We start from the raw sequence: 22,410 nt of genomic DNA, 5'->3' as shown, positions 1-22,410 counted from the left end.
TTCAACTTTCAGATGCATTATTGTATTAGACCAGCCCCTGTTCACAGACATTGGATTCTTCATGTACGTGCCCCTTATTAAAACAAGTAATGTGCAAGACTGATTAGAATTACTGAGTGCAAAAGAAAAATATAAAGACACTTATATAACCTGATTCACATCTACTGCTATATGGTATGTAAATCTTGCAATTCTAGAAAATGCTTATTTTAGTGTTTGAAGATTAAAAAGCAACGGTCAAATATTTGGCAGAATGCAATCAAGTACATGAGGGTTAAATTTTCCAAAGAACAAGAAATTCAGGAACAAGGAGCCATGATATGGAGTGAAGGGAAGAAGGTTCGGATACTTCTTTACTGAGAGGATAGTGGATGCCTGAAATAAGCTATCAGCAGAGGTGATGGAAAGAAACACTACAATAGCATGTAATCATGCCATGGACAGATGTAGGGACAGATGTAGAGGACTGACAGACTGGATAAAAAAATATGAGATGGGAGAGGGAGAGTGCCTAAGTATTGGTGTATGTATGGGAACTTGTATCTTCTTCCCAAAATGGCAAAGGACCCTAAAAGGGACAACAAACAAAACTGATGGGGAAAAGGAGCAGCACCTCTCAGGCAGCCAAGCTTGTATAACCACCAGCCGAGATACGTCCTGGAAGACTGGGTGGCCCAATGGGTGATTATCTACTGTGTTACTTTAGGGCCTGACTGATCAAGGTCTTTTCCCCTAGAGACAGAATGGGAGAAAACCTTAGTGAATCAGGCCATGTGTGATGTAATATTTATGTCTGCAATGATACTGTGTGAAATCTGAACTCGTCTAGTTCTCAATGAAAAGGGATCACTTACTTTTCCATCCTTGGATGTACCTGCAACCTGGCCTGTTGCTATGGTGATCCTGTCAGGGTGGACAGCAGGCTAGAAAAGAAATGTATAAGCACAGTTTTAAAAACGCCAAACCACCAATTAATTATTTAAAACACACACACATACACATTTCTAAGTTTAGGATTTCAGAGCAATTATAATCATCTGTTCTTGTACTTTCAGATACCACAGAAGTATCCATTTCATCCCTATAGGTCTTAATTTGTGGAACTCACAAACTCTCTTATGGGGTTTAGAGTGTACATATGTTTTGTAATTTGGCAGAGCTAGGGCACCAGCCACTGAATCCTAGCACTCAATCCTTGCCTCTCCAGCATCCTACAGCTGTAATAGGTCTTTGTCTACCAAGGTGCACACTGCTCAGAATATACAGCCTGAACGTGCCCCCCACCAACACATGTAAACAGCAGCAGCAGGCATGACTGCAATCTGTCTCTATGCAAATAATTTTATGTAGTTTTATTTTTGAAGTCAGATATGGTCAGCAGATTTGTGGTTTTATTACCACTTGCCGTGCTCTTAGACCAATCCTGCTTCTCTCACACCAAAAAGGTTTTCAAGCAGCAAAAGAACAAAGAAATAGTAGGGAAAACCTTCAAAACTCCAGACAGCAAGAAAAAAGAAAAAAAAAAAAAAGAGAATACTCAGAAGCATTACTTATAGCATTTCCTTTCGCTAAACCTTGTATAAGAAGTGTCCAGCCATTAGAGGGGCCTGAATGAACTATATGACTCAGCGGATGGAACATTCAGGCAATATCACATCTTACCACCTGCAGCTAGAGGGTAGTGCTGCAAACTTCCATAATAAAGTCTAGTGCTATACCCTCAAGGATGCAGAGCACCATATTTTAGCTATATAGACTCCCTACTGATTTTGAGACATCCAAGCTGTGTTTATTAGTCTAACACAGTCTGATGTCATATTTGGTCATAAAGAAAAGGGTAGTAGTAATACTTACTGCTTGGCATGTAAATATTGCTCTTTTTTTTTTATTTTTCTTGATACTGACGATTACATTTCAGCTGTGATTTTCTAAAAATAGGCCTGCTTTAGCAAAAGCAGCTTTAGCCAGCTCATCCTCTGTACTGCAGTAAGACTGTGCTTCTGATAACAGCAAACTTTGCAGGGTGGCCGATGGCTCAGCGACCGAGGCTGCTGCAGAAACAGCATTCACGGCCAACAGTGGGGAAAGAATCATGGTCGTCGCTCTACGGTGACACCTAGTGGCCAAATTCACGACCCTTGATTGCAGAGTGCTGGAGGGAGACCTGGTGCCTGGCCTCTCCGACTGAAATCTGTTGACTGCAATTACCAGACCAGGTAAAATAGTGGGAGGAAAGTCCTTGGGCAGATTGCAAATGAAAGTTCATGGTGCCAGGATCCCAGCACTGGCTCCAAGTAAACTGGAAGCCAAAAGGAGGCAGGAGGAAACTACAACAAACCAAAGTTTCTCAGGTTTGCTATCTTCAGACTTACCACTTCACATCATCATTGTGACCAGTGTAATGTCTCTGGAGTTCTTCTTCAACATTGTACAACACAACCACTGATGCAATAAAATACACAGTTTCACCGGTGGGGAGAAGGTACAGGTTATTCCGACAGTCTCTGCCTCTGTAGCCATATCTAACACATTTGTTAAGAAGTGAACACATTCAGAGAGATATGCAATTCAGTACATGAGCTGGTAAAAATGAAGTGTAGCGCATCAAATGACTGCATAGCTACTCTGCGTATGCACCTGACCAAAAAACAAAAAACTTTTTCTAGGGTAATTCAACTTAATCTAATAAACCAAATGAAAACCACAGATACATTTTACATGATGATATTCATTTTTGCACTGATTTTTACTTAAACCGCAAATTTATTTAAAACTTCCACTAATACAAGATCACATCAGAAATAAAATTTTAGAATGCTTCACAATCCTGAGCACAATATTTGTGTCAACATATATGCATAAAAAGAAAACTACTCTTAAGAAACTCAAATTTCAGGGCTACCATTCTGGGGACATTTTCTTAAGTACCTGCACTACTTGCCAGTACACGAGTATTTTGAAAATTTGTGGGTTGGCCAGCACGGTGGGTATTTTTGTACCTGCTGACTTTGAACCTGAAAACCCCATGCGTTGCATGCTGGCCTCAAACTTGCCTCTCTGTGATATGGGTACAAGTTCCCGCACCGTTTCAAAGCACAGGTACCTTTACCTGTACAGGGGAGGGAAGGAAAGGAAATTTTCAGGCACTGATTTTACCCTGGTAACTGTTTACATACCTAGGTAAAATTATTTGAAAACGGTCTTTTTTTTTGGTTTTTTTTATCACTCCCATCTCATAAATTAGCTCACTGCTTGAGTTTGTGTGCAGAAGTTAGAGCTTAGGCACAGAAGCCTTTCTGCATGTCGAACAGACACACAAGACTTGCCATCAAAGCACTGAGTCACACTGCTTCATGCCAGTGAGTCAGCTGAATTGTGTATAAAAGATTGCAGAAGCCAACCCCTTAAACTTTAACTTTGCTAGACTGTAGTCAGTAATATTACAGTCAAACCACAATAGTTTAACTGTACCATCCCTTATTGAAAATGGCTCCCTTATTTGCATAGTTTTAGTATCTTCTTTGTTTGCTTTCAGCTAGTTTTTTTAGTTCCAAGTCCAACAGACATTTAAAAGTATTTTAGACCGCTACTTCCAAGAATCATATCCATTCAGTGCAGATCACACAGCAAATATTCATAAAAACACATAAAATGTTTAAACAGTTAAAACATTAATGCATACCTTAAAACATAATTAAAACTTGTACTTGACCAACTCTCATCCATATGACTTGTATTATACTACGAACCAGCAAAACAAATATGCATGTCACATTGTCACAGAAAAGATACATAACACAGCAACTAACAGCAAATAAAATCCACTGGGCTTATCTAGTCTGCTGAACCTACTGCACTACCATAAAGTCTATTTCAGCTTACCATCCCAAACAATCCTACCTGCATGTCCCATGCCTGCCTGAATTCTGATACAGGTTTTGTCTCTTAATACCTCCCCACTGGGAAGCTATTCTAGGCATCCACCATCCTTTCTGTAAAGAACTCCTTCCTAATGTTTCTCCTAAGCCTACTAGCAGAGGTAGTGGCAAACCAGACAGACACTAAGCATGTGATAAGGACAGGTAGTGGAGTAACAGGTAAAAGAAATGGGGGAGGAGGATTGCATGTTTGCTCAGTCACCTGGAACATTAGAGGGCCAAAGAAGAGCAAAAACAAGCCAACAGGCAATGAGTGGTAGTATGTCTTCATCAGGCTTTAAAGGAGAACAGGGTAAGTTGCATGGAGCATCTAGGATTATTGCCCTAACCTCAACCAGCACGGGGTGGCCAAAGGTTTCAGACAGCAGCTTCACTACTTTTGGTGCTGTTGGGATTATTACAAAGTTTAGTGGTAAAATACAGGAGAGAAGCCTGAGTGTTGGATTAGGTATGGAACATCTAAGAACCAAAAAAAGAAATGACAATCTGGAATAGCCAACCAGTGCAGACCGGCAGTATTACAGAACCTAAAGATGTTTGGGAGAGATACAGAGGACAGTGGTAGGGTCATAGTAGAGAGGTTGGGTAAAAGACAAGAAAGGAGATGGTTATTGGGAATTTATATGCTCATCAATTCAAAGTGGTAAAAAACCAAAAAGAGAAACAGGCAGATTAGATAGGCCAACTGGCCTTTATTTGCCGTCATCAACTATATTCCCATGTTTTCAAAGACTTAGCACTTTCTCATAAAAAGGATACACCCATTCCAGCTTAGCCTTTTGACTGGTAGCTCTACTTTTGCCTCCAAATTATAAGGATTCCACTTGATCTCTGGGCATATACATGGTAACAGGACGTCCACGCAGAAACATTTTTACATATCCTTCCTCTAAAAAAGGAATGAACATTCCAACATGTTAAACACAGCAATAAAACAGGATATTCAAAAGCCATAAAATAAATTCTAACATGTTCTTATTGTTGCTCTGCAAGTAATTAATTTCATTTAATATAAGTTGTACATGAACTACTCAAAGATGTGTTAAAAAAACATCATATTAAGTAAACATCCAGTTAGGCTTCATTTATTATTTTTGTTTAGTTATTGGTATGTAATTATGTATCACTCCAAATTTCAGTGGGAAAGAGAATTACTTTATAGAACACCACACACACAAACTTAATTCATTCTATTTATTGGCGAATATTAGAAAGAAAGAAAACCAATTCGCTATAAGAACATCATTTCACATCTCCTTTTACTAATTCTCAAGACATACATGCTAAACACCAGTTTAGAAAAATGGCCATTCAGAAAGCTACACTTTTGAACTCATACATTTCAGAAAGATGCAGAAAAGCCATGAACAAGAAATAAAGCACCATGGTAAGCCATTGCGTTTGCGTACATGCGTGCAATAGGTTTCAAAGGAGAATTTAAAATTAACACAAAGAGCCAAACCAATCAAAGTGAAAGCAAATGTTAAAGACAGGAAGGAAATACAGACAAGAAACAGGAATTTTGTTAGTACACAGTAAGCACTTCTGTTGGGGATTATAGGTGAAAAATTTTGGGAACAGATGAGCATCTTTAATGAATCTGAAAAATGATGACTTAGACTCAGAGGGCTCATGAAGCCCGGAGATCTAACTAGCAGCATGAAGGCCTGACTAGGACAATGAGAGGATCTCGTGAACTTCAGGGGGCAGCTTGTCCAGATTCTGAACTCGTTGCTGTCTGGTGCTCCAGTGCATGATTAAGGAATTCTGCCTTATTCTCATGTGAATTGGACAGTTTGAGAATCAGTAATACCTGAACACAAGGGAGAATAAATTTGCTTTATTTCTTGATTACCTGAAAAATCATTAAAAAAATATATATAAAAAAAAACAACCCCCACAAACATGGGCGTAAAGGAAATGGGGAGGGCAAGAGTAACAAAAGAATCACATAAACATCACAGAAAGGCAAACTAGAGGGCCAAGAACTATAATTTGGACTCTCCAGGATATGATTATTATAAACACGTTTTAAGCTTTCAATTAAGAAAGTGCTTAAAATTGAACTGTACCAGGAAAACCATAGCTACATATAATTTCAAACAATCTTAGTCTTGACTTTAATACAGTGAGCTGCATTAGCAAAAGGGTCAGATTTATGGATTCCATTGTTGCTGCTATGGTTAAAACATTAGTTAAACTTTGTTGTATTTCAAGATGAGAAGTGATCAGAAAAATAAAACAAACCTAAACGGGTGAATAGCTGATCTCTTGTTACTGTAGGCAAAATGAGAAACCAGTGAATGGAATTTTAAAAAAAAATCTACTTCCATCCTCCAAGAGATACAGAAACTTCTATGGAACACGTGGATAATCAATTCATTAGCTATTAATTCTGAGTCCGGAAATAATCCATGCAAAGAAGTTAATTTGCTGGACTACTTACACATATGCTCGTATGGTTCAAGTTGAGAATAAAATAAATTTTAGTAATGGCAACATTAATCTCAGTGACAAAGAACCAGATTATGGCAGTAGGGTTGGGAAAAAAAAAAAAAAAGGGTAGGCGTTGGTTTGGTGCCTTCTAGCTTTTCTTTTGAAAATGCAGAAAGTTCAAATTCAGCTATTAAAAGAAAGTGAGCTCAGAAAAATACAAAAAAAAGAAGAAAAAAAATCATAAAATCTGATCTCCTTACTCCTAATCAAAGTCATGTTATTCAAACATGTTAGTAAAACCTTTACCAGTGGTCAAAGCTATATCCCAAACATAAAAAAGGTGCCGTTTTACATTTGGTATTTTAAAAAGCTGATCTAATACATGTACCACTATGGCTTTTGCAGGCCCCTTCCCACCACAAATTTTCTCCTGATTCACCCCAGAAAAGTACTCCTTAATTATGCACACCTTTTGTTTACTGATTAAGCATTAAAGCAAACCAAGCAAAAAAAAAAAAAAAAAGCACTGAAGGCACCCAGGCCTGTTTGGAAAGCTTGGAAGGTTTGCAGCAGCTCACACTAATACACTATTGCTAAAGAACATCTACAGCACGAGAAACAGGCGTGCAGAGTAGGGCAGAAAGAGCCAAGCAGGACCACAGGATTGCTCTAAAACAGCAGCAGTGCAGGGCACCATTACTTCACACACACACGAGCACATCCACGTTTTGCCACATAGCTCTCAATACTGCTCCTGTGTCATATGCCAAGATGAACCAGACTTCCGAATTACTTTATCTACTGTTGTGGGAATAAACCCCCAAGCTTGGTAATAAAGGGAGGGGCTCCCCCCGCACCCCACACATAAAGTAGATCTTTTGGAGTGGGCTTGATCATTAGGAAAAAAAAACAACTTACCAACATTAAAGCCTGATATTTCATCATAGGAAGTACTCATTCAGGAGCCTCCCAAATTCTCCCCATAAAGAGAAAAGCTCCTGCCACCTTGGCAACAGTTTTGCTTAGAGAGCTACAAGAGGAATGGAGCCTACCTTTGCAATGTGTCACCCGGCGTTTTCCTTGTGATTTACGGAGACAGAGACAGAAGTATGAAGTAGAGAAGTATATGCGTACAGACCATCTCACATAAACCCCGCGCCCCTCTGTATCCAGTCTCTTAATTGCTCAGTGGCAGTCTATTCCAGAGGCTAAAACTGCATGCTGCTCACTGTACTTCAAGTTAATATTGCCTGACGTAGAACAGCTCTTGCTACCATGACAATAATTTAAGCTTAGTCATGTGAATGCTTGTTAACCCACTTGGATATGTAGAAATAAAAGCTTAACAAGTAGGTTGTAGGTGATAGTCCAATAAAAAGATTATCGCCTTCACTCTGACGTTCCTATTCAGCCAGAGGCCACTGGATAAAGTTACCAGGACAAAACTGTCTGGATAACTGTATCTGGATATTCAGCCCAAATCCATGCTAGCTGAATATCCAAGTCCAAGGTTACCCAGGTAATGTGCTGTTTATCTGGACAAAGTTAGCTAATATCAGTGCAGCCTGGATGAAGTAACACCTCGCCCTGGGAATGCCCTCAGCACCCTCTTTTTGTCTGGGTAAACTCTGACCAAGCAACAATTTGCCCAGACAAAATTTAGCCAATGAGCAGTAGGATTAAAAATGTTGGGGGAAATATTCAGCCGCTAAGCGGCTTGGCTAGTTAGCTACATAAACCTATTCGGCTAACTGGCAGGGTATATTTAGTGATACAAAAGATAACTGTATATGTATATGATGTATGCTTATATAATAAATTCAAAACAGCATCATATTCGATAAACAATATCGAATATTGTTTATCGAATATGATGCTGTTTTGAATTTAGGTTATATTTAGTGACACAGTCGCAATGCTGAATATACCCAGCTATCAAAGTTACCTGCATATGTATATCCAGCTACCTTTAGGACAGATCAGTAGCACGACCAGTGTTAGCTGAATATGTTAAGCGGCTAATTCTGAATATCTGAGTTAGCTGCTTAACTTATGCGGCTAACTCTGCTCCTCCCTGAAATTTCTCTCATCCACTTCTGGAACACCCATTTATGCTCCTAAATTCTACTTATATGGCTAGAATATAGGCATGTAAGTCTTAATATGCCGGATTAGCCAATGAGACCTATAATTTTTGAGTTATCCATCTAAATGGCTTTTGAATATAGACCTTGTTATGTTTATCTGGCTAAGTGCAAGCTCTGTTAGCGTCTTCTTTGTTTGCTCTGTACTTTGAGTTGTCAATTCCCCGATAAGCCCATTGAAAAAGATAGTCTGATCTCAATGATCCTCTTTAAACCTAATTATATTAAGTTAGTCCAGTGGTTCTCAACTCAGGCTTCTGGACATAACGCCATTGTATGCAAATCTATCTTATGCATATTCATTGTAGATATCTGGAAAATCTGACTGGCTAGGTGTGTCCCAAGGACTGGGTTGAACGCCCCTAGCTTAGTCTAATAAAAAGGTATCACTTATAACTTGTTTGTTGACTTTTATTTCATAGTTTTAACTTTCAATCAAAAATCTTTTTTGAAAAATCACATAGGACTATAGCCATGGGAAGTTTAATTTTAAAATGTCTCGTCCTAAGAAAGCCTTCTTTTTCTCTTAAAAAAAGATGCACAAGCATGGTGAAGGGAGCAGAAATGCTAAATTGGGGCTCATTTGTTGTTTTTTTAAACTTGTATCCCACACACATCTCAATATTCATAGTGGCTTACAAAATAGCAAATTCATATTAGTAGTTATATAAAATAAAACAAAACATAAAAATAGAAATCAGTTAGAAGACTTGGAACAGTGTAGCCTGTCATACCGAGTAGGCCTGTCTAAACAAATGTCTTTAACAGCTTCTAGAATTGACTGGAGTACATGGTTAATCACAACTGTTGTGTAAGAGAGTTCCAAAGAATGGGACACACAATGGAAAAAGCTTGGTGTCTGGTTTCACCTAGGCATGCACCACACAGTGACGGAGCTTCCAATGGTGCATAATGTTCTTCCAGGATAGTAAATACATAATATAGAATTTAAGCTGGTTACATCGGTAGTGTTCAAGACCTTGTAAATTATTGTAGTGACTTATTTTTATTTTATTTTTATTCTGCTTTTTGGCACTTCAAAGCAGATTATATTCCGGTACTGTAGGCATTTCCTATCCCTTTTAAATTTAATTCTATATTTGAAGAAGAAAAAATATTACATTTTCATATTTAAACAGCTGCATTCCTCACTCCTACTACTGATTAGGGCTGTGCCTCCACTGGTCGATTTGTTTAATTTGTTTCGGCAGAAAGCACATATCTCACAAACGGATAATAGGTGCGCAAAACTAATAGTATGTGTTTATGTGGATGGCTGCCTACACACAACTACTAGCCATTCATGACATACACGCAAACCACCGAAATGAATGAAACAAAAATCGACCAATGCATGCATATCCCTATTATTGATTACTGAATATATTTGGTTAAGAAGCGTGACATGCTTAGCGCAGCTAGCCCTGCAATAATAGCAGAAATTGTCAAGCCTTCTCCTGCCCATCTCTTAATGTCTCTGGGTCAATCCATTCTGCTTACACTTTTGCAAGTAACGTTTTCAAGGTAAGGTAGGCGAGTGTGCGTGTGTGTGTTGGGGAGGAGGGACAGGAGGCATTTAAAGGAAGCAGATGCTTAAATATAATGCAGATTTATATCTTAAGACTTGAAGACAATAAAGGCTTTCTTCAAATTATTTATGACTAGAATGAAGCATTCAGTCTAAGTGAACTGAATTTCTGAAATAAAAATATTACGGATATAAAAATATATATATTAAAAAAAAATCAAAGTCAGTAGAACATGACATGCTTTTCCAATAAATTCAATAGTCCCCCTGAGTTCAAACAGCAGGGCCAGTTCGATGGTGGGCACAACAGATGCATCTGCATAGGACAGCAACTTTCAAGGGCAGTACTGCAGCAAAAAAATCACTTTATGCAAATTGTATTTTCCCTCCCTCTTTTCATACCAGCCTTTTCTCAGTCGCTAGCATAAAAAACACACATGGCACTGCCCTGTTCTTACTAGGTCCTTATTCTGTACTTCGCATCCAGTGCATTTAAGTTGTACTAATGATTTTTGTCACACGGATGGCCATTTTCAAAAGGGATATAGGCGCCTAACCGAAAATTAAACATCTAGAACCCTGGGTTTGAAGTTTGCCCCTGGTATTGTTTCACAATACAGCTATGTTTAACCAATGTTCACGCAGGTATTCTCAGAGCTGTGTCTGGGTTGGTGGAGTAAAGTATATGCAAAGAACTGAATTATCTTCCCTGGAACCTTAGCCGAACAAACAGCAGGGGCAAAGTACCTGCATGCCTTTAGTCAATTTTCAAAGAGAAACTACCTAGACAGTTTCCCTATGAAACCTGGCTAAATGTTCAAAGGAATAATAGTATCTGTGGACTCTTATCGCCTTTTAGCTTATTCAGATTTTTCCCCTTTATGTTTTGAATGAAGGAAGGAAAGTGAATGCTGGTCCAAAGAGGGCACGAAGTATGAGTGGAGATCTGGTGGAGGGGAAGTTTACAGAGTGGAGGAGGAAAAGAACAGCAATGTTCTCCCACTCTCTCTCCGAAGAGAGAGGTAGTGGCAGCAATGGCAGACGTAGAACAAAGGACCTCTGAGTCAGCATATTCACAGGTCCCTCCATGCTCCCAACTCCTCTTCATGCATGAGCTTCCTGTTCAGTAAGGAAACCCATATAGGAAACAGGGCCACTGTAAACATAAGAACATGCCATACTGGGTCAGACCAAGGGTCCATCAAGCCCAGCATCCTGTTTCCATCAGTGGCCAATCCAGGCCATAAGAACCTGGCAAGTTCCCAAAAACTAAGTCTATTCCATGTTACTGTTGCTAGTAATAGCAGTGGCTATTTCTAAGTCAACTTAATTAATAGCAGGTAATGGTCTTCTCCTCCAAGAACTTATCCAATCCTTTTTTAAACACAGCTATACTAACTGCACTAACCACATCCTCTGGCAACAAATTCCAGAGTTTAATTGTGGGTTGAGTAAAAAAGAACTTTCTCCGATTAGTTTTAAATGTGCCACATGATAACTTCATGGAGTGCCCTCTAGTCTATTATCCGAAAGAGTAAATAACTGATTCACATTAACCCGTTCTAGACCTCTCATGATTTTAAACACCTCTATCATATCCTCCCTCAGTCATCTCTTCTCCAAGCTGAAAAATCCTAACCTGCAAACATATACAGATTCAAAAGCCCTGCATTTTGTGACAGCACGGGAAGACAAGATAGGTAGCAACAGCTCTACTGAATGGGTTTAGAAGATCTACTTCTGCTAATTAGAAATAATCAACCAGGGCTCTGTAGATATGTAAATCACTTTGCACCAAAGAGGTAGACAACTATTCAGCTTTCAGTCAGGTCAAGAGTAAATCATACTTATTCAGGCCTGGATTTATACACAGGCCTATTAGGTTTGTATCTATGGTGGCAAAATTTGGGGGATGCCTACACCACTCTGCAGACAGTTAATCCTGCCCTGGACCTCTAAAAATCAAACTCTGACCCCCCCCCCCCCCCACTCTGTTTCAATGATGCTCTCCTCCGATGCAATGAGCATGGGGGCTAAGCCTGCACTGCAGATCCCACTCCCATCTGGGCTTCCCAGCAGGGGATGGGGCCTGAGTGCAGGCTTAGTCCTTACACTGGTACGCGCTCACTGCATCAGGAGTCCATTGTTGAAGTGGAGACCAGGGGTCGGGGTGGGGGGGGGGGGAATGGTGGTGGCATGACAAAAGTGCCTAGGGACAGCATCTGTCCAAATACGTCACTCTGCTTACTATTTTATTTTTTATTTCCAAAAGAAAACAGAAGGACACTAGAAAAGAAAAAAAAGGTAAGAGAAGGGAAACAGTTTACATATCACATTGCAGAAGGGCAGAATGTAAAGTATAAATTAGAATATAGCAGCTCTTACCTGCACTGAACATGGGTTCCTTGGGTTTGCTGTGAAAATATTTAAAATATCAAACTTTACCACACCATACTATTAGCAGCATATATGTTAAGATTTATGAAAAACTAAGTAATACATTCTTTGCCATCCAATATTTATCATCTTTAGGTATTCATAACCAAAAGCTGTTATCTGCGGATAAACTGAAGAGGAGGCACTGAACGTAAACCAATTTTGACATATGTTCATGTACTAGCCTGACAGTTTCTTTCAAAGTCAACAGGCTTTCCGGTGCCAGTGGCCTCACGGTGTCTTTCCCCATGCTTCCTTTCTTCAGGCCTCAGATGAGGACTCTGGCTTTCAGAGCCAGCAAAAATTAGGTGCTTCTCATGACGTGAAGAGACTCATTACAGAAACTTTATTGGCATCAAAAATCTGAACATGTGTTGCCAAAAGTACTGCATAAAGAATGACAAAGCACCCAAAAGAAATAGCGTGATGAAATGTACTCATCTCTGCAAGGGAGAAAGTGCATGTGCAATTTTTTGTACCAGGGCTCTTGCATTTCTAAGAACCCAAAGAAATTAATGCTCTTCTCTTGGTCAGAGTATGTTACATTAGAAACCCTAATGATTTTGAGAGTGGACTATCCTTCCATTGGAAGGTCTGGAGCAAGTTCCATCTGCCACACCATCTGCATGGTGAAAGGAAAAAATGTTTTCTCTAGTTAGATAGGTTTGAAGATAGCATGTCTCAAATTTTATGAGTTTTATTCACTAGCATGGTAGTGCCACCAAACTGATTCGATAGCTCTGCTCATGAATAAAAGCATACAAGGGTAGTGAAACTTAGAAAAGGAAGGCATCTCCCATGGAAAGTAACGAATATATTAACAAATTTCAATGAATGCAAAGTGGATTTAAATTAAATTATATTTAAGTCATAATGTTGAGTGCCTGATAAGAGTAAATCCATGTGAGTGTCAATGCACAGCCACCACAAAAGCATACCACCCACCCTTCCAGGTGCAGATTAAAGTTAGCTACATACTTCCTCTGAAGCCTTGGATCGCATGGTCGACAGCATACCCAAAACAAGTGTTGAAATCTTTAACACGTTCTCTCATACGTTTAATTAAATTATTTGTGCAGTAAATGGAGCATGTATTATTTATTTAGATATTTTATATACCGTCATTCCATGTGTAAATCACAATGGTTTACAAAGTGACGTTCATAATAATAACTCAGACAAACAAAGATTGGTTACAGATGAGGTATTCATAGTCAGGCATTGATGTCTATCAAGAGAAATTTTCTAGTACATATTAAAAGGCAAAGAGTACGGACAATTAAAACGAAATGATAGTTTTCACGTGTTAGTGAGTTGATCTGAGAGTCTTGCATTCATGATTCGATTATTTTTATCCTACTGCATTCTTATGTTTTAAGTTAAATTATATACATTTTTGAATAGCCATGTTTTTAGTTCATGTTTAAATCTCTATCTGGTAAAATACATAATGGCTCAGGCAGAGAATTCCACAGCTTTGGACCCGCTATGGAAAATACACAATCTCTTATTTGCGTCAGTTGTATGTTCCGTATTGTGGGAATAGACAATAGTCCTTTATTTTGAGATCTTAATGTTCACTGAGGATTGTAAGGTTGTAGTGTCACTCCTAATAAGCCGGTGTTATTGGAGTGAATGATGTTGAATATTACCGTTAATACTTTATAGTATATTCTGGATTGTACTGGTAACCAATGTAATGATATCAGCGAGGGAGTAATGTGATATTTTCTAAATCTTAACAGTCTTACTGCAGCATTTTGGAATAGTTTGTAGTGGTTTTAAGTGACTTGCTGGAAGATCTAGTACTAAGGAGTTACAGTAGTCAAGGTTTTTTTCATATATATATATATATATATATATTATAGAAATATCCATTTTTAGCATAAATTCAGAGGATGGTAAAGCAAGTTTACTTACCTGTAAATTCAGTTCTCTGTAGACAGTAGGATAAATTAGCCATTCTGCGCAGCTGACAAGGACCCAGCTATCACAGCTCACTAAAGACTTTACTGAGCATGCACAGGAATTCTCATACGTTGCTTCGTTAGCCCCTTGACCTCTTCCAGAGCTTAAAATTTAGCTGGGTAGTCGACTCTCCAGGGAAGTAGGCAGGTATTAAAAATGGCTAACTCATCCTGTCTATGGAGAACCCAGTTTACAAGTAAGCAAACTTGCTTTCTCCATCTACAAGCAGTCAATCACTATACATGGGAAGTCCCAGGCTTAGGGTTGTACAATAGAAGCATTTACTTAAGATATCCTAACCCCTCCCGATGGCAAGTGCATTACTGGGTGAACAGGCTGCACTGAACTACTTGTTCAACATCATTGTTTCCTTAGGATATGTTGTCCAGACAGTAGTAGGACATGAAAGTGTGAACAGAAGACCAAGAAGCAGCTTTACAAATCTTTTCCATAGAAGTGGCCTTGCGATGAGCCACCAAAGTCACCACGGTTCTCACTTGAGCAGCCTTGACAGAGTCTGCAATCTGTAAAACAGCGAGGGTATAAGTGTGATATACAGTCTGCTAGCCAATTGGAAAGAGTTCATTTGGCAACTGCCCTTTCCAATCTATTGGGATCAAAGGACATGCACAGTTAAGAAGCTTGACAGTTCGACTTGAGTCCTCATCACATAACACATCAGGGCTCTCTTACAGACCAATGTGGGAAGAACAGTGTGGTCTTTGAAATAATGTAGGAGCACAATAGCCCGATTAATGGGGAATATAGACACTACTTTTGGAAGAAACTTGGGGTGAGTTCATAGAATCACTCAATTGTGAAAAACACTGATGGTATTGTGAATATGAAAACAGAGCCTGTAGTTCACTTATTCTTTGTGTTTGACAACCATGAGAAACTTCAAGTCCATAGACTTGAGAGGTTCAAAAGGTTTAAGGTTGAACAAAGATTACATTGTGGTCCCAAGATCCTGGAGGTTTACGGACCATAAATTTTGGAATACCACAGTTCTTTCATGAATTTTGATACCAAATCCACCTGCTGGTGATACACTGCAATGGCACAGAGATAAATTTTGATTAAAGAGGTGCTAAGACCTGAAGATGAGATGCAGAATGAATACTGAAGCAAGGCCCTCAGGCCAGAAGAAGGGATCCAGTTGGTTGGTCCTACACCAAGTTGAGAACCTCTACCATTTGAAGCTATAGGATTTTCTGGTTGAAGGTTTTCTGTAACTAAAGACTAACTTAACGGTTGTCAAGACTAACAGTTGTCATGGCCAGGTGGCACTACAAGGATTATCCTCACCTTATTCTGAAAGATCTTCTGGATGGTCCTTGTGATCAGAGGAATCAGTGGGTACATATAGAGTAAACTGACACACCAGACTAGCACACAAGCATCTGTTTTCTCTGTCTGTAGCTGCTAAGTTGGCATAGAGCAGAATTTCTCAACCTTTCTGTTGTCTGCTGAAGTGAACAGGTCAATCACCAGCTTTCACAATGACTGAGCAAGTTGTCATGATCCCTTGTTTCAGGGACCACACATATGGATGTAACACTCTGTTGAGGCAATGTGCCAAAAAGTTCTGGATCGTACGTTGCCTGGAGATATGCGTTGTGATGTCCTGCCCATGAGCAGATTCAGAGGGACAGCTTGCAGAGGGTAGAAGAGCCTGTACCTCCCTGCTCATTTAATTAAGACATGACCAATTGGCTGTCCATCTGGATCAAGATTCTCTTTCTTGTAAGGTGAAAATAAAGCCTTTAGAAAATAAGAGATGACTCTGTTCCTGGTGGTTGATTTGTAGATTTTCCAGCTGGGACCAGGATCCCTGGGTCCATACTGAACCAGAATGTACCCCTACCCCTACCCGTTTGTGGAGATATCAATAGACAGAGTCACTTAATGTGGTGGAATGCACAACTTGAGTCTCACTTTTAGAATTTCTGGATTTATCCTCTATTGAAGAGATGCTCGTATCCCAGAGATTACTGAGATTTGGTGAGATAAAGGCTGATAAAGTTGATCCTATTAGTTTTGAGGGCTCAACTGAAGGCCCTGCATGTGCAGATGACTCAGTGGAAGCACATGCACTGCAGCAGCTACATGTCTGAGAAGGAACAAGACAGACCTTGCTGATATCTTGGTCTTGTTGAAACAGAGACCATACCAGGCCTCTCAGCAATGTGACACTGGGCAGGGACTGGTTGGTCCCACAACAGTTTGTAGCGAATGCAATCATTTTGCTGGTGATTGAAGAGGATCAGTAAGTATAGCTTTGGGAAATTTTAGGACTTAAAGTTTGGAGAGAGGTGACAGTGTGAACTTTAGAGTTTGTGTGTGTGAGATAATAAGCAAGTCAGAGGAAGTTAATTCTACTGTCTGGTTTTCCCTCCCACCCACCCACCAGCTCATCCCTTGATTTATAGGCAAGAGACACTTTTCTCATTAAAAATTAATCATGCTCTTATCTTACTTATAACATTGATGCATCTGATACTACCTTAGTGAGCTCGGCCCATTAACTTGGTGTAATTATTGACAATGAATTAAATATGAAAAATAAACATGATAATAAAGGCTGGTACTCACAAGTTACATATCTTTAAAAAAAATTTGAAATCTACTTAACCCTAAGGACTTTAGGACTGTTTTGCAAATATTTATTTTTTCGAAACTTGACTACTATATTGCCTTACTTTTAGGACTACCCAATAATACTCTAACATCGTTTCAGTTGCTATAGAATGTAGCAACAAGAGTGGTCAGGTGTAAGAAAATTCGATCATATTACCCCAACTCTCATAAATTTACACTGGCTCCCAGCAAAATATAGAATTGAGTTCAAGGTTATTTGTTTGATTCATAGATCAATATTCAATGAGGAAATGGAATGGGAAAATGCCGCCCTTCACTTTTACACTCCCCAATGTATTCTTAGATCAGCCAACAAAGGTCTCCTTTCTATTCCAACAATTAAAACTGCACATCTGAAAAAAGTAAGAGAAAGAGCCTTATCAATCGCTGGCGCTACTCTCTGGAACTCAATTCCAACTGAGCTAAGATCAGAGACAAATTTTCAAAAATTTAAGAAAGCGTTAAAAACCTAGATGTTTAAACAAGCTTTAATCAAGGAGCTACCTACATAATATCTGAGCAGCACTAAATGAATTTGATTCTCTCTCTTACTTTGAATTTTAGTTTAATGGTTTTTATCTGTCTTATTTTATTTTTATCTTGAGTTTTTTATTCCAACTGTAATTTTATTTGAACCTGATTATTATTTTATCTTCTGTAAAGTTTTGTTTGATTGTCTTATGTATCATTTTATTTGATTAAAATTTTGAATTTATATTTTGTATACTGTTTTTAATTCATTTTATTTGCTGTAAACTGGTATGATTGATATACAGAATATCGGTATATAAAATAATATAAATAAATAAATCATATTATTGCACCAGCCCTTATTGAGAGTTTAATCATCATTTTGTAGGTCACTACCAGATCAATTAGTAAACAGACCTATAAATTTAAATGACTGTAATTGTACACATTCCAACTCCCATAGCATCCTAAACTTAACTAGGAACTCAACAAAATTAAGATGAAGGCAGCAATCCAGCAGCAAGAAAGGGGCTTTCCAGTCTTTTGCATCAAATGTCATATGTATGATTACCTGCCGGTGAGAGGTTGAATGTGTGCAGCTGGTGCAAAGAGCTCCTGGCTCTCAGAAAACAAGTCCAAACACTGGAGGCTAGAGTGTCAGACATGGAGGAGCTGAGGCAGACAGAGAAGTACATTGATGCCACCTTCAGAAACATAGCCAAGTCCCAAATCCAATCTGGCAGCCCTGGTGCTGCCTTGGATCAGAAAGGTCTCCCAGTTGGAAAGCATCACCCTGGTGTAGCAGTAAGTGATCCTGTAGCAAGGACCTGTTCTCTAGGTGATGTATTGTCAACTCGCACCCAGGATGAGTCTGCCAGGCTACTGCCCAGGAGGGAAGGGTTAGGTCAGCCTTCACAGTTGGTGATTTGATTAGTAGAAATGTAGATAGTTAGGTGGCTGGTAGACATGAGGACCACCTAAACTTGCCTACCTGGTGTGAAGGTGGCAGACCTGCATCACCTAGAAAGGATTTTAGACAGTGCTGGGGAGAAGACTGCTGTCGTGGCACATGTGGGCACCAACGACATAGAAAAATGTGGGAGGGAGGCTCTGAAGCCAAATTTAGGTAAAAAGCTGAAATCCAGAACCTCCAGGGTGCCATTCTCTGAAATGCTGCCTGTTTCAAGTGCAGATGCCAAGAGGCAGGCAGAGCTCCGGAGTCTCAATGCATGGATAAGACAATGGTGAAGAAAGAGGGATTCAGTTTTGTAAGGAACTGGACAACCTTTTGGTGAAGGGGGAGACTTTTCCGAAAGGATGGGCTCCACCTTAACCAGAATGGAACCAGTCTGCTGGCGCTAACTTTTAAAAAGGAGATAGAGCAGCATGTTAACCAAAACAAGGAGGAAAGCAGACAGTCACTCAGCAGTGCATGTTTCCAAGGAAGGTATGTTCAAAGGATACTAATGAAACAGGAGAGTTAGGGCACCCCAACAGAGAGGTTCCAATAAAAGCAAAAGTAGTCCGTGCCTATAAATAATCACCTGAGCTAAAGGATTCCAAATTATTCCTATCAACTGAAAAGCAGGTGGTTAAAACAAACAAAACACACACTTTGAAATGTCTGTTTGCCAATGCTAGAAGTCTAAGAAGTAAGATGGGAGAGCTAGGGTGTATAGTAGTGAATGAGATAGACATAATTGGCATTTCAGAGACCTGGTGGAAGGAGGATAACCAATGGAACAGTGCTATATTAGGGTACAAATTATATCGCAATGATAGGGAGGATCAACTTGGAAGGAGTGTGGTGCTTTATGTCCTGGAGAGCATACAAGAGACTAAATGCACTGTAGAATCTATATGAGTAGAAATCCCACCTGTGTTGGGCAGAGTATAGTGATAGGAGTATACTATTATCCACCTAGTCAAAATGATGAGACAGACTATGAAATCAGGGAAGCTAACCAATTTGGCAGTACAGTAATAATGGGAAATTTCAATTACCAATATAGAAAATCAACTTTGTCCAATGATCAACGACTAGAACATATCTTGAAAAAACATGTATCAAACTCTTATCTTTTTTGTATCGTTACTGTTATACATACTAATAATTATTTTTTCATTAATATTTTTGTTATTATTATTTTGGACCTTCATAATACCCTGCGGTTTGCAAGTTCATAATTTTCACTTGTCTATTCACTGCTGCAGGTCATTTTTAATCATCGGTCCACTAATCCTTCTTTAAAAGCAATGAATTTAAACTTTGTTTTGTTTTTTGCTTTTTCACTTTTTGCTTTACTGCTTGCTGGTTTTACAAAAAGCCAAAAACTTTGATCGCGTTGAACCATTGAGGGCTGGTATGGCATTCAATACGGTGCTGAATTTCTGTCCGGATGATACGGAGCTAGTCGCTCTTGTGAAGTGTCTGCGCTGACATTTAAATTGTGGTGGTGAGTTTTTAAATTCAGCATGAGGGCGTTTTTAAATTCAGCATGACTGCGTTTTTATTTGTAAATGGTTTGGCTTAATTAATAGTTTTGGAGAGTTCTTTATCCCATATATATTTTTCAAGTTGCATTTTTCAAGTTGTATTTTTGGTGCACTAGCATTTAAATTGTAGCGGTGAGTTCTTTTAAACTCAACATGACGGTGTTATGGTTTAATTACATGAAGGCACTATTTTTGAGAGTGTTTTAAGTATATATTTTTTATATATATATGTTTAACTACACGGATAAATTATTTTTAAGTCACTCTAACATTTTTTATGTTTGATTTTTATGTTTGATTTGAGCTGAAGACATTTATACAATAAAATTGATATATTTATATAACCTTACATTTTATACTTTTCAGTCATAGTTACCTTTATTTATCATTTTTTTATATACCGCGGTACGTAATGCACATCACCTCGGTTTACAGCAAACAGTAATTCAGCCAAAGGCTTTACAATGAACATAAGTGGAAAAAGCAAAGTGCTAATTTAAACAGAAAAACTAGGAGTATACATATCAAATACATATGTGTAACAATATTAACAAAAGTCTGTCTTGAAGGGAGTTATTTTCTGTCTGCATGTCAGCACCTAAATTATTTTTTTGTTCTGTTTTTTAGTTTTATTTAGTTAATCAAGGCTGTCTTAGAACATTGCTTGTTAACATATTAACTTTAGGTAGACGTCAATGTGGTACATTGTCTCATAAAGTGATCTTAATTTGTTGCAATATTCTTTACTGTTTGTCTTGAAGGCAATTGTTTAAGCATACTCAAAGAGGCTGAAATGCTGTATGGAGACAAACCACCAGCATTAGATGTAATAAGTACTCTACAGTTATCAAAAGTTTTCACCAATTAAAAGATTGCAACAATTAACTTATATATGAATTTACATATGAATTTAGATATAGGCATGTATAGAATCACACACAAATTTGAGATTTTATTCTTTTAAAGATACTTTTCTATAAGGAGTGATGTCATTTTATTTATCTAAGTCAATAGATTAGACCATGTTACAACATTTTTGTCATTAAGTGTTGTCACCTGTTAATGATTATGTTTGTGTATTTGATTTCATATTTTTTCATATAATTTCATTATGTATGTATGGTGTATATGTTTTTATTTGCATTTATATGTTTTTATACATAATTATATTTGTTTTGTTCTGTTAGCCCCTGAATCGGCTCAAAGAGCGAAACTCAGCCCGAGTCGGGCTTTTTATGATCTTTTGTGCAGAATAAAGAACTCCTGGTGTTCACTGATCCTCTTGTCTTGGTCGCTACTGCGATATTGGATCAGTTTCCGGTTTGTTTTTTTGGATCATAGTGGATAATACATTTAAATTGTTGGCTCAGTGTGCTACTGCAGTCAAAAAAACAAATAGAATGTTAGGAATTATTAGGAAGGAGAATGGTAAAATAAAACAGAAAATGTCATAATGCCTCTGAATTGCTCCATGGTGAGACCGCACCTTGAGTATTGTGTACAATTCTGCATCTCAAAAAAGATATAGCTGCACTGGAGACGGTACAGAGAAGGGCAAACGAAAATGATAAAGAGGATGGAATGGCTCCCCTATGAGGAAAGGCTAAAGAGGTTAAGACTGTTCATCTTGGAGAAGAGAAGGCTGAGGGGGATATGAAAGAGGTCTATAAAATCATTAGAGGTCTAGAATGGGTAAATGTGAATTGGTTATTTACTTTTATGGATAATACAAGGACTAAAAGGCACTCAATTAAGTTAGCAAGTAGCACATTTAAAACAAATTAGAGAAAATTCTTTTTCACTCAACGCACAATTAAGCTCTGGAATTTGTTGCCAGAGGATGTGGTTAGGGAATTTAGTGTAGCTGGGTTTAAAAATGGATTGGATAAGATCTGGAAAAGTCCATTAACTATTAATCAAGTTGACTTAGGGAATAGCCATTGGTATTACTGGCATTAGGAACATGGAATCTACTTATGTTTTGGGTACTTGCCAGGTACTTGTAATCTGGATTGGCCACTGTTAGAAACAGGATGCTGGGCTTGATGGACCCTCAGTCTGACCCAATATAGCAACTTCTTATGTTTTTTATACATGACGCATTGATGTTCTTTAACTAGATCCAGTCTCTTGAACTTTGTCACCGAATAAACCTTCCCATGTACAGAGCCATATCCGTAAAAACAATCATGCATGTCCTCTCGCTCAACTCACTCGCAGACACACAAGCTGTCAGCTCCTACAGAACTGGTCAAAGTCCTGGCACAGTATCAAAAGCTTTATAAGCGGAAAAGACAAGGTGCTTCACTGGCGGTAAATCAAATCTACTATGAATCTACCAGAGCTAATCTGG

The 22,410-nt window shown here is 38.6% G+C and overlaps 1 protein-coding gene across 1 annotated transcript in view; it reads right to left on the bottom strand.

Moving 5' to 3' along the window:
* The window catches only part of EML1 (EMAP like 1), a 265,065-nt gene that overhangs the window by 121,896 nt on the left and 120,759 nt on the right, over positions 1-22,410 (bottom strand). The window contains 6 exon segments of the mRNA XM_029597926.1: positions 855-923; position 1,249; positions 2,373-2,522; positions 4,698-4,827; positions 7,427-7,453; positions 12,432-12,460. Coding sequence (XP_029453786.1) covers positions 855-923; position 1,249; positions 2,373-2,522; positions 4,698-4,827; positions 7,427-7,453; positions 12,432-12,460 — 406 coding nt within the window.

Source organism: Rhinatrema bivittatum, chromosome 4 (genome assembly GCF_901001135.1).
Source record: "Rhinatrema bivittatum chromosome 4, aRhiBiv1.1, whole genome shotgun sequence".
Taxonomy (NCBI): Eukaryota; Metazoa; Chordata; class Amphibia; order Gymnophiona; family Rhinatrematidae; genus Rhinatrema; species Rhinatrema bivittatum.
This window is presented reverse-complemented; position numbering and strand designations above follow the sequence as displayed.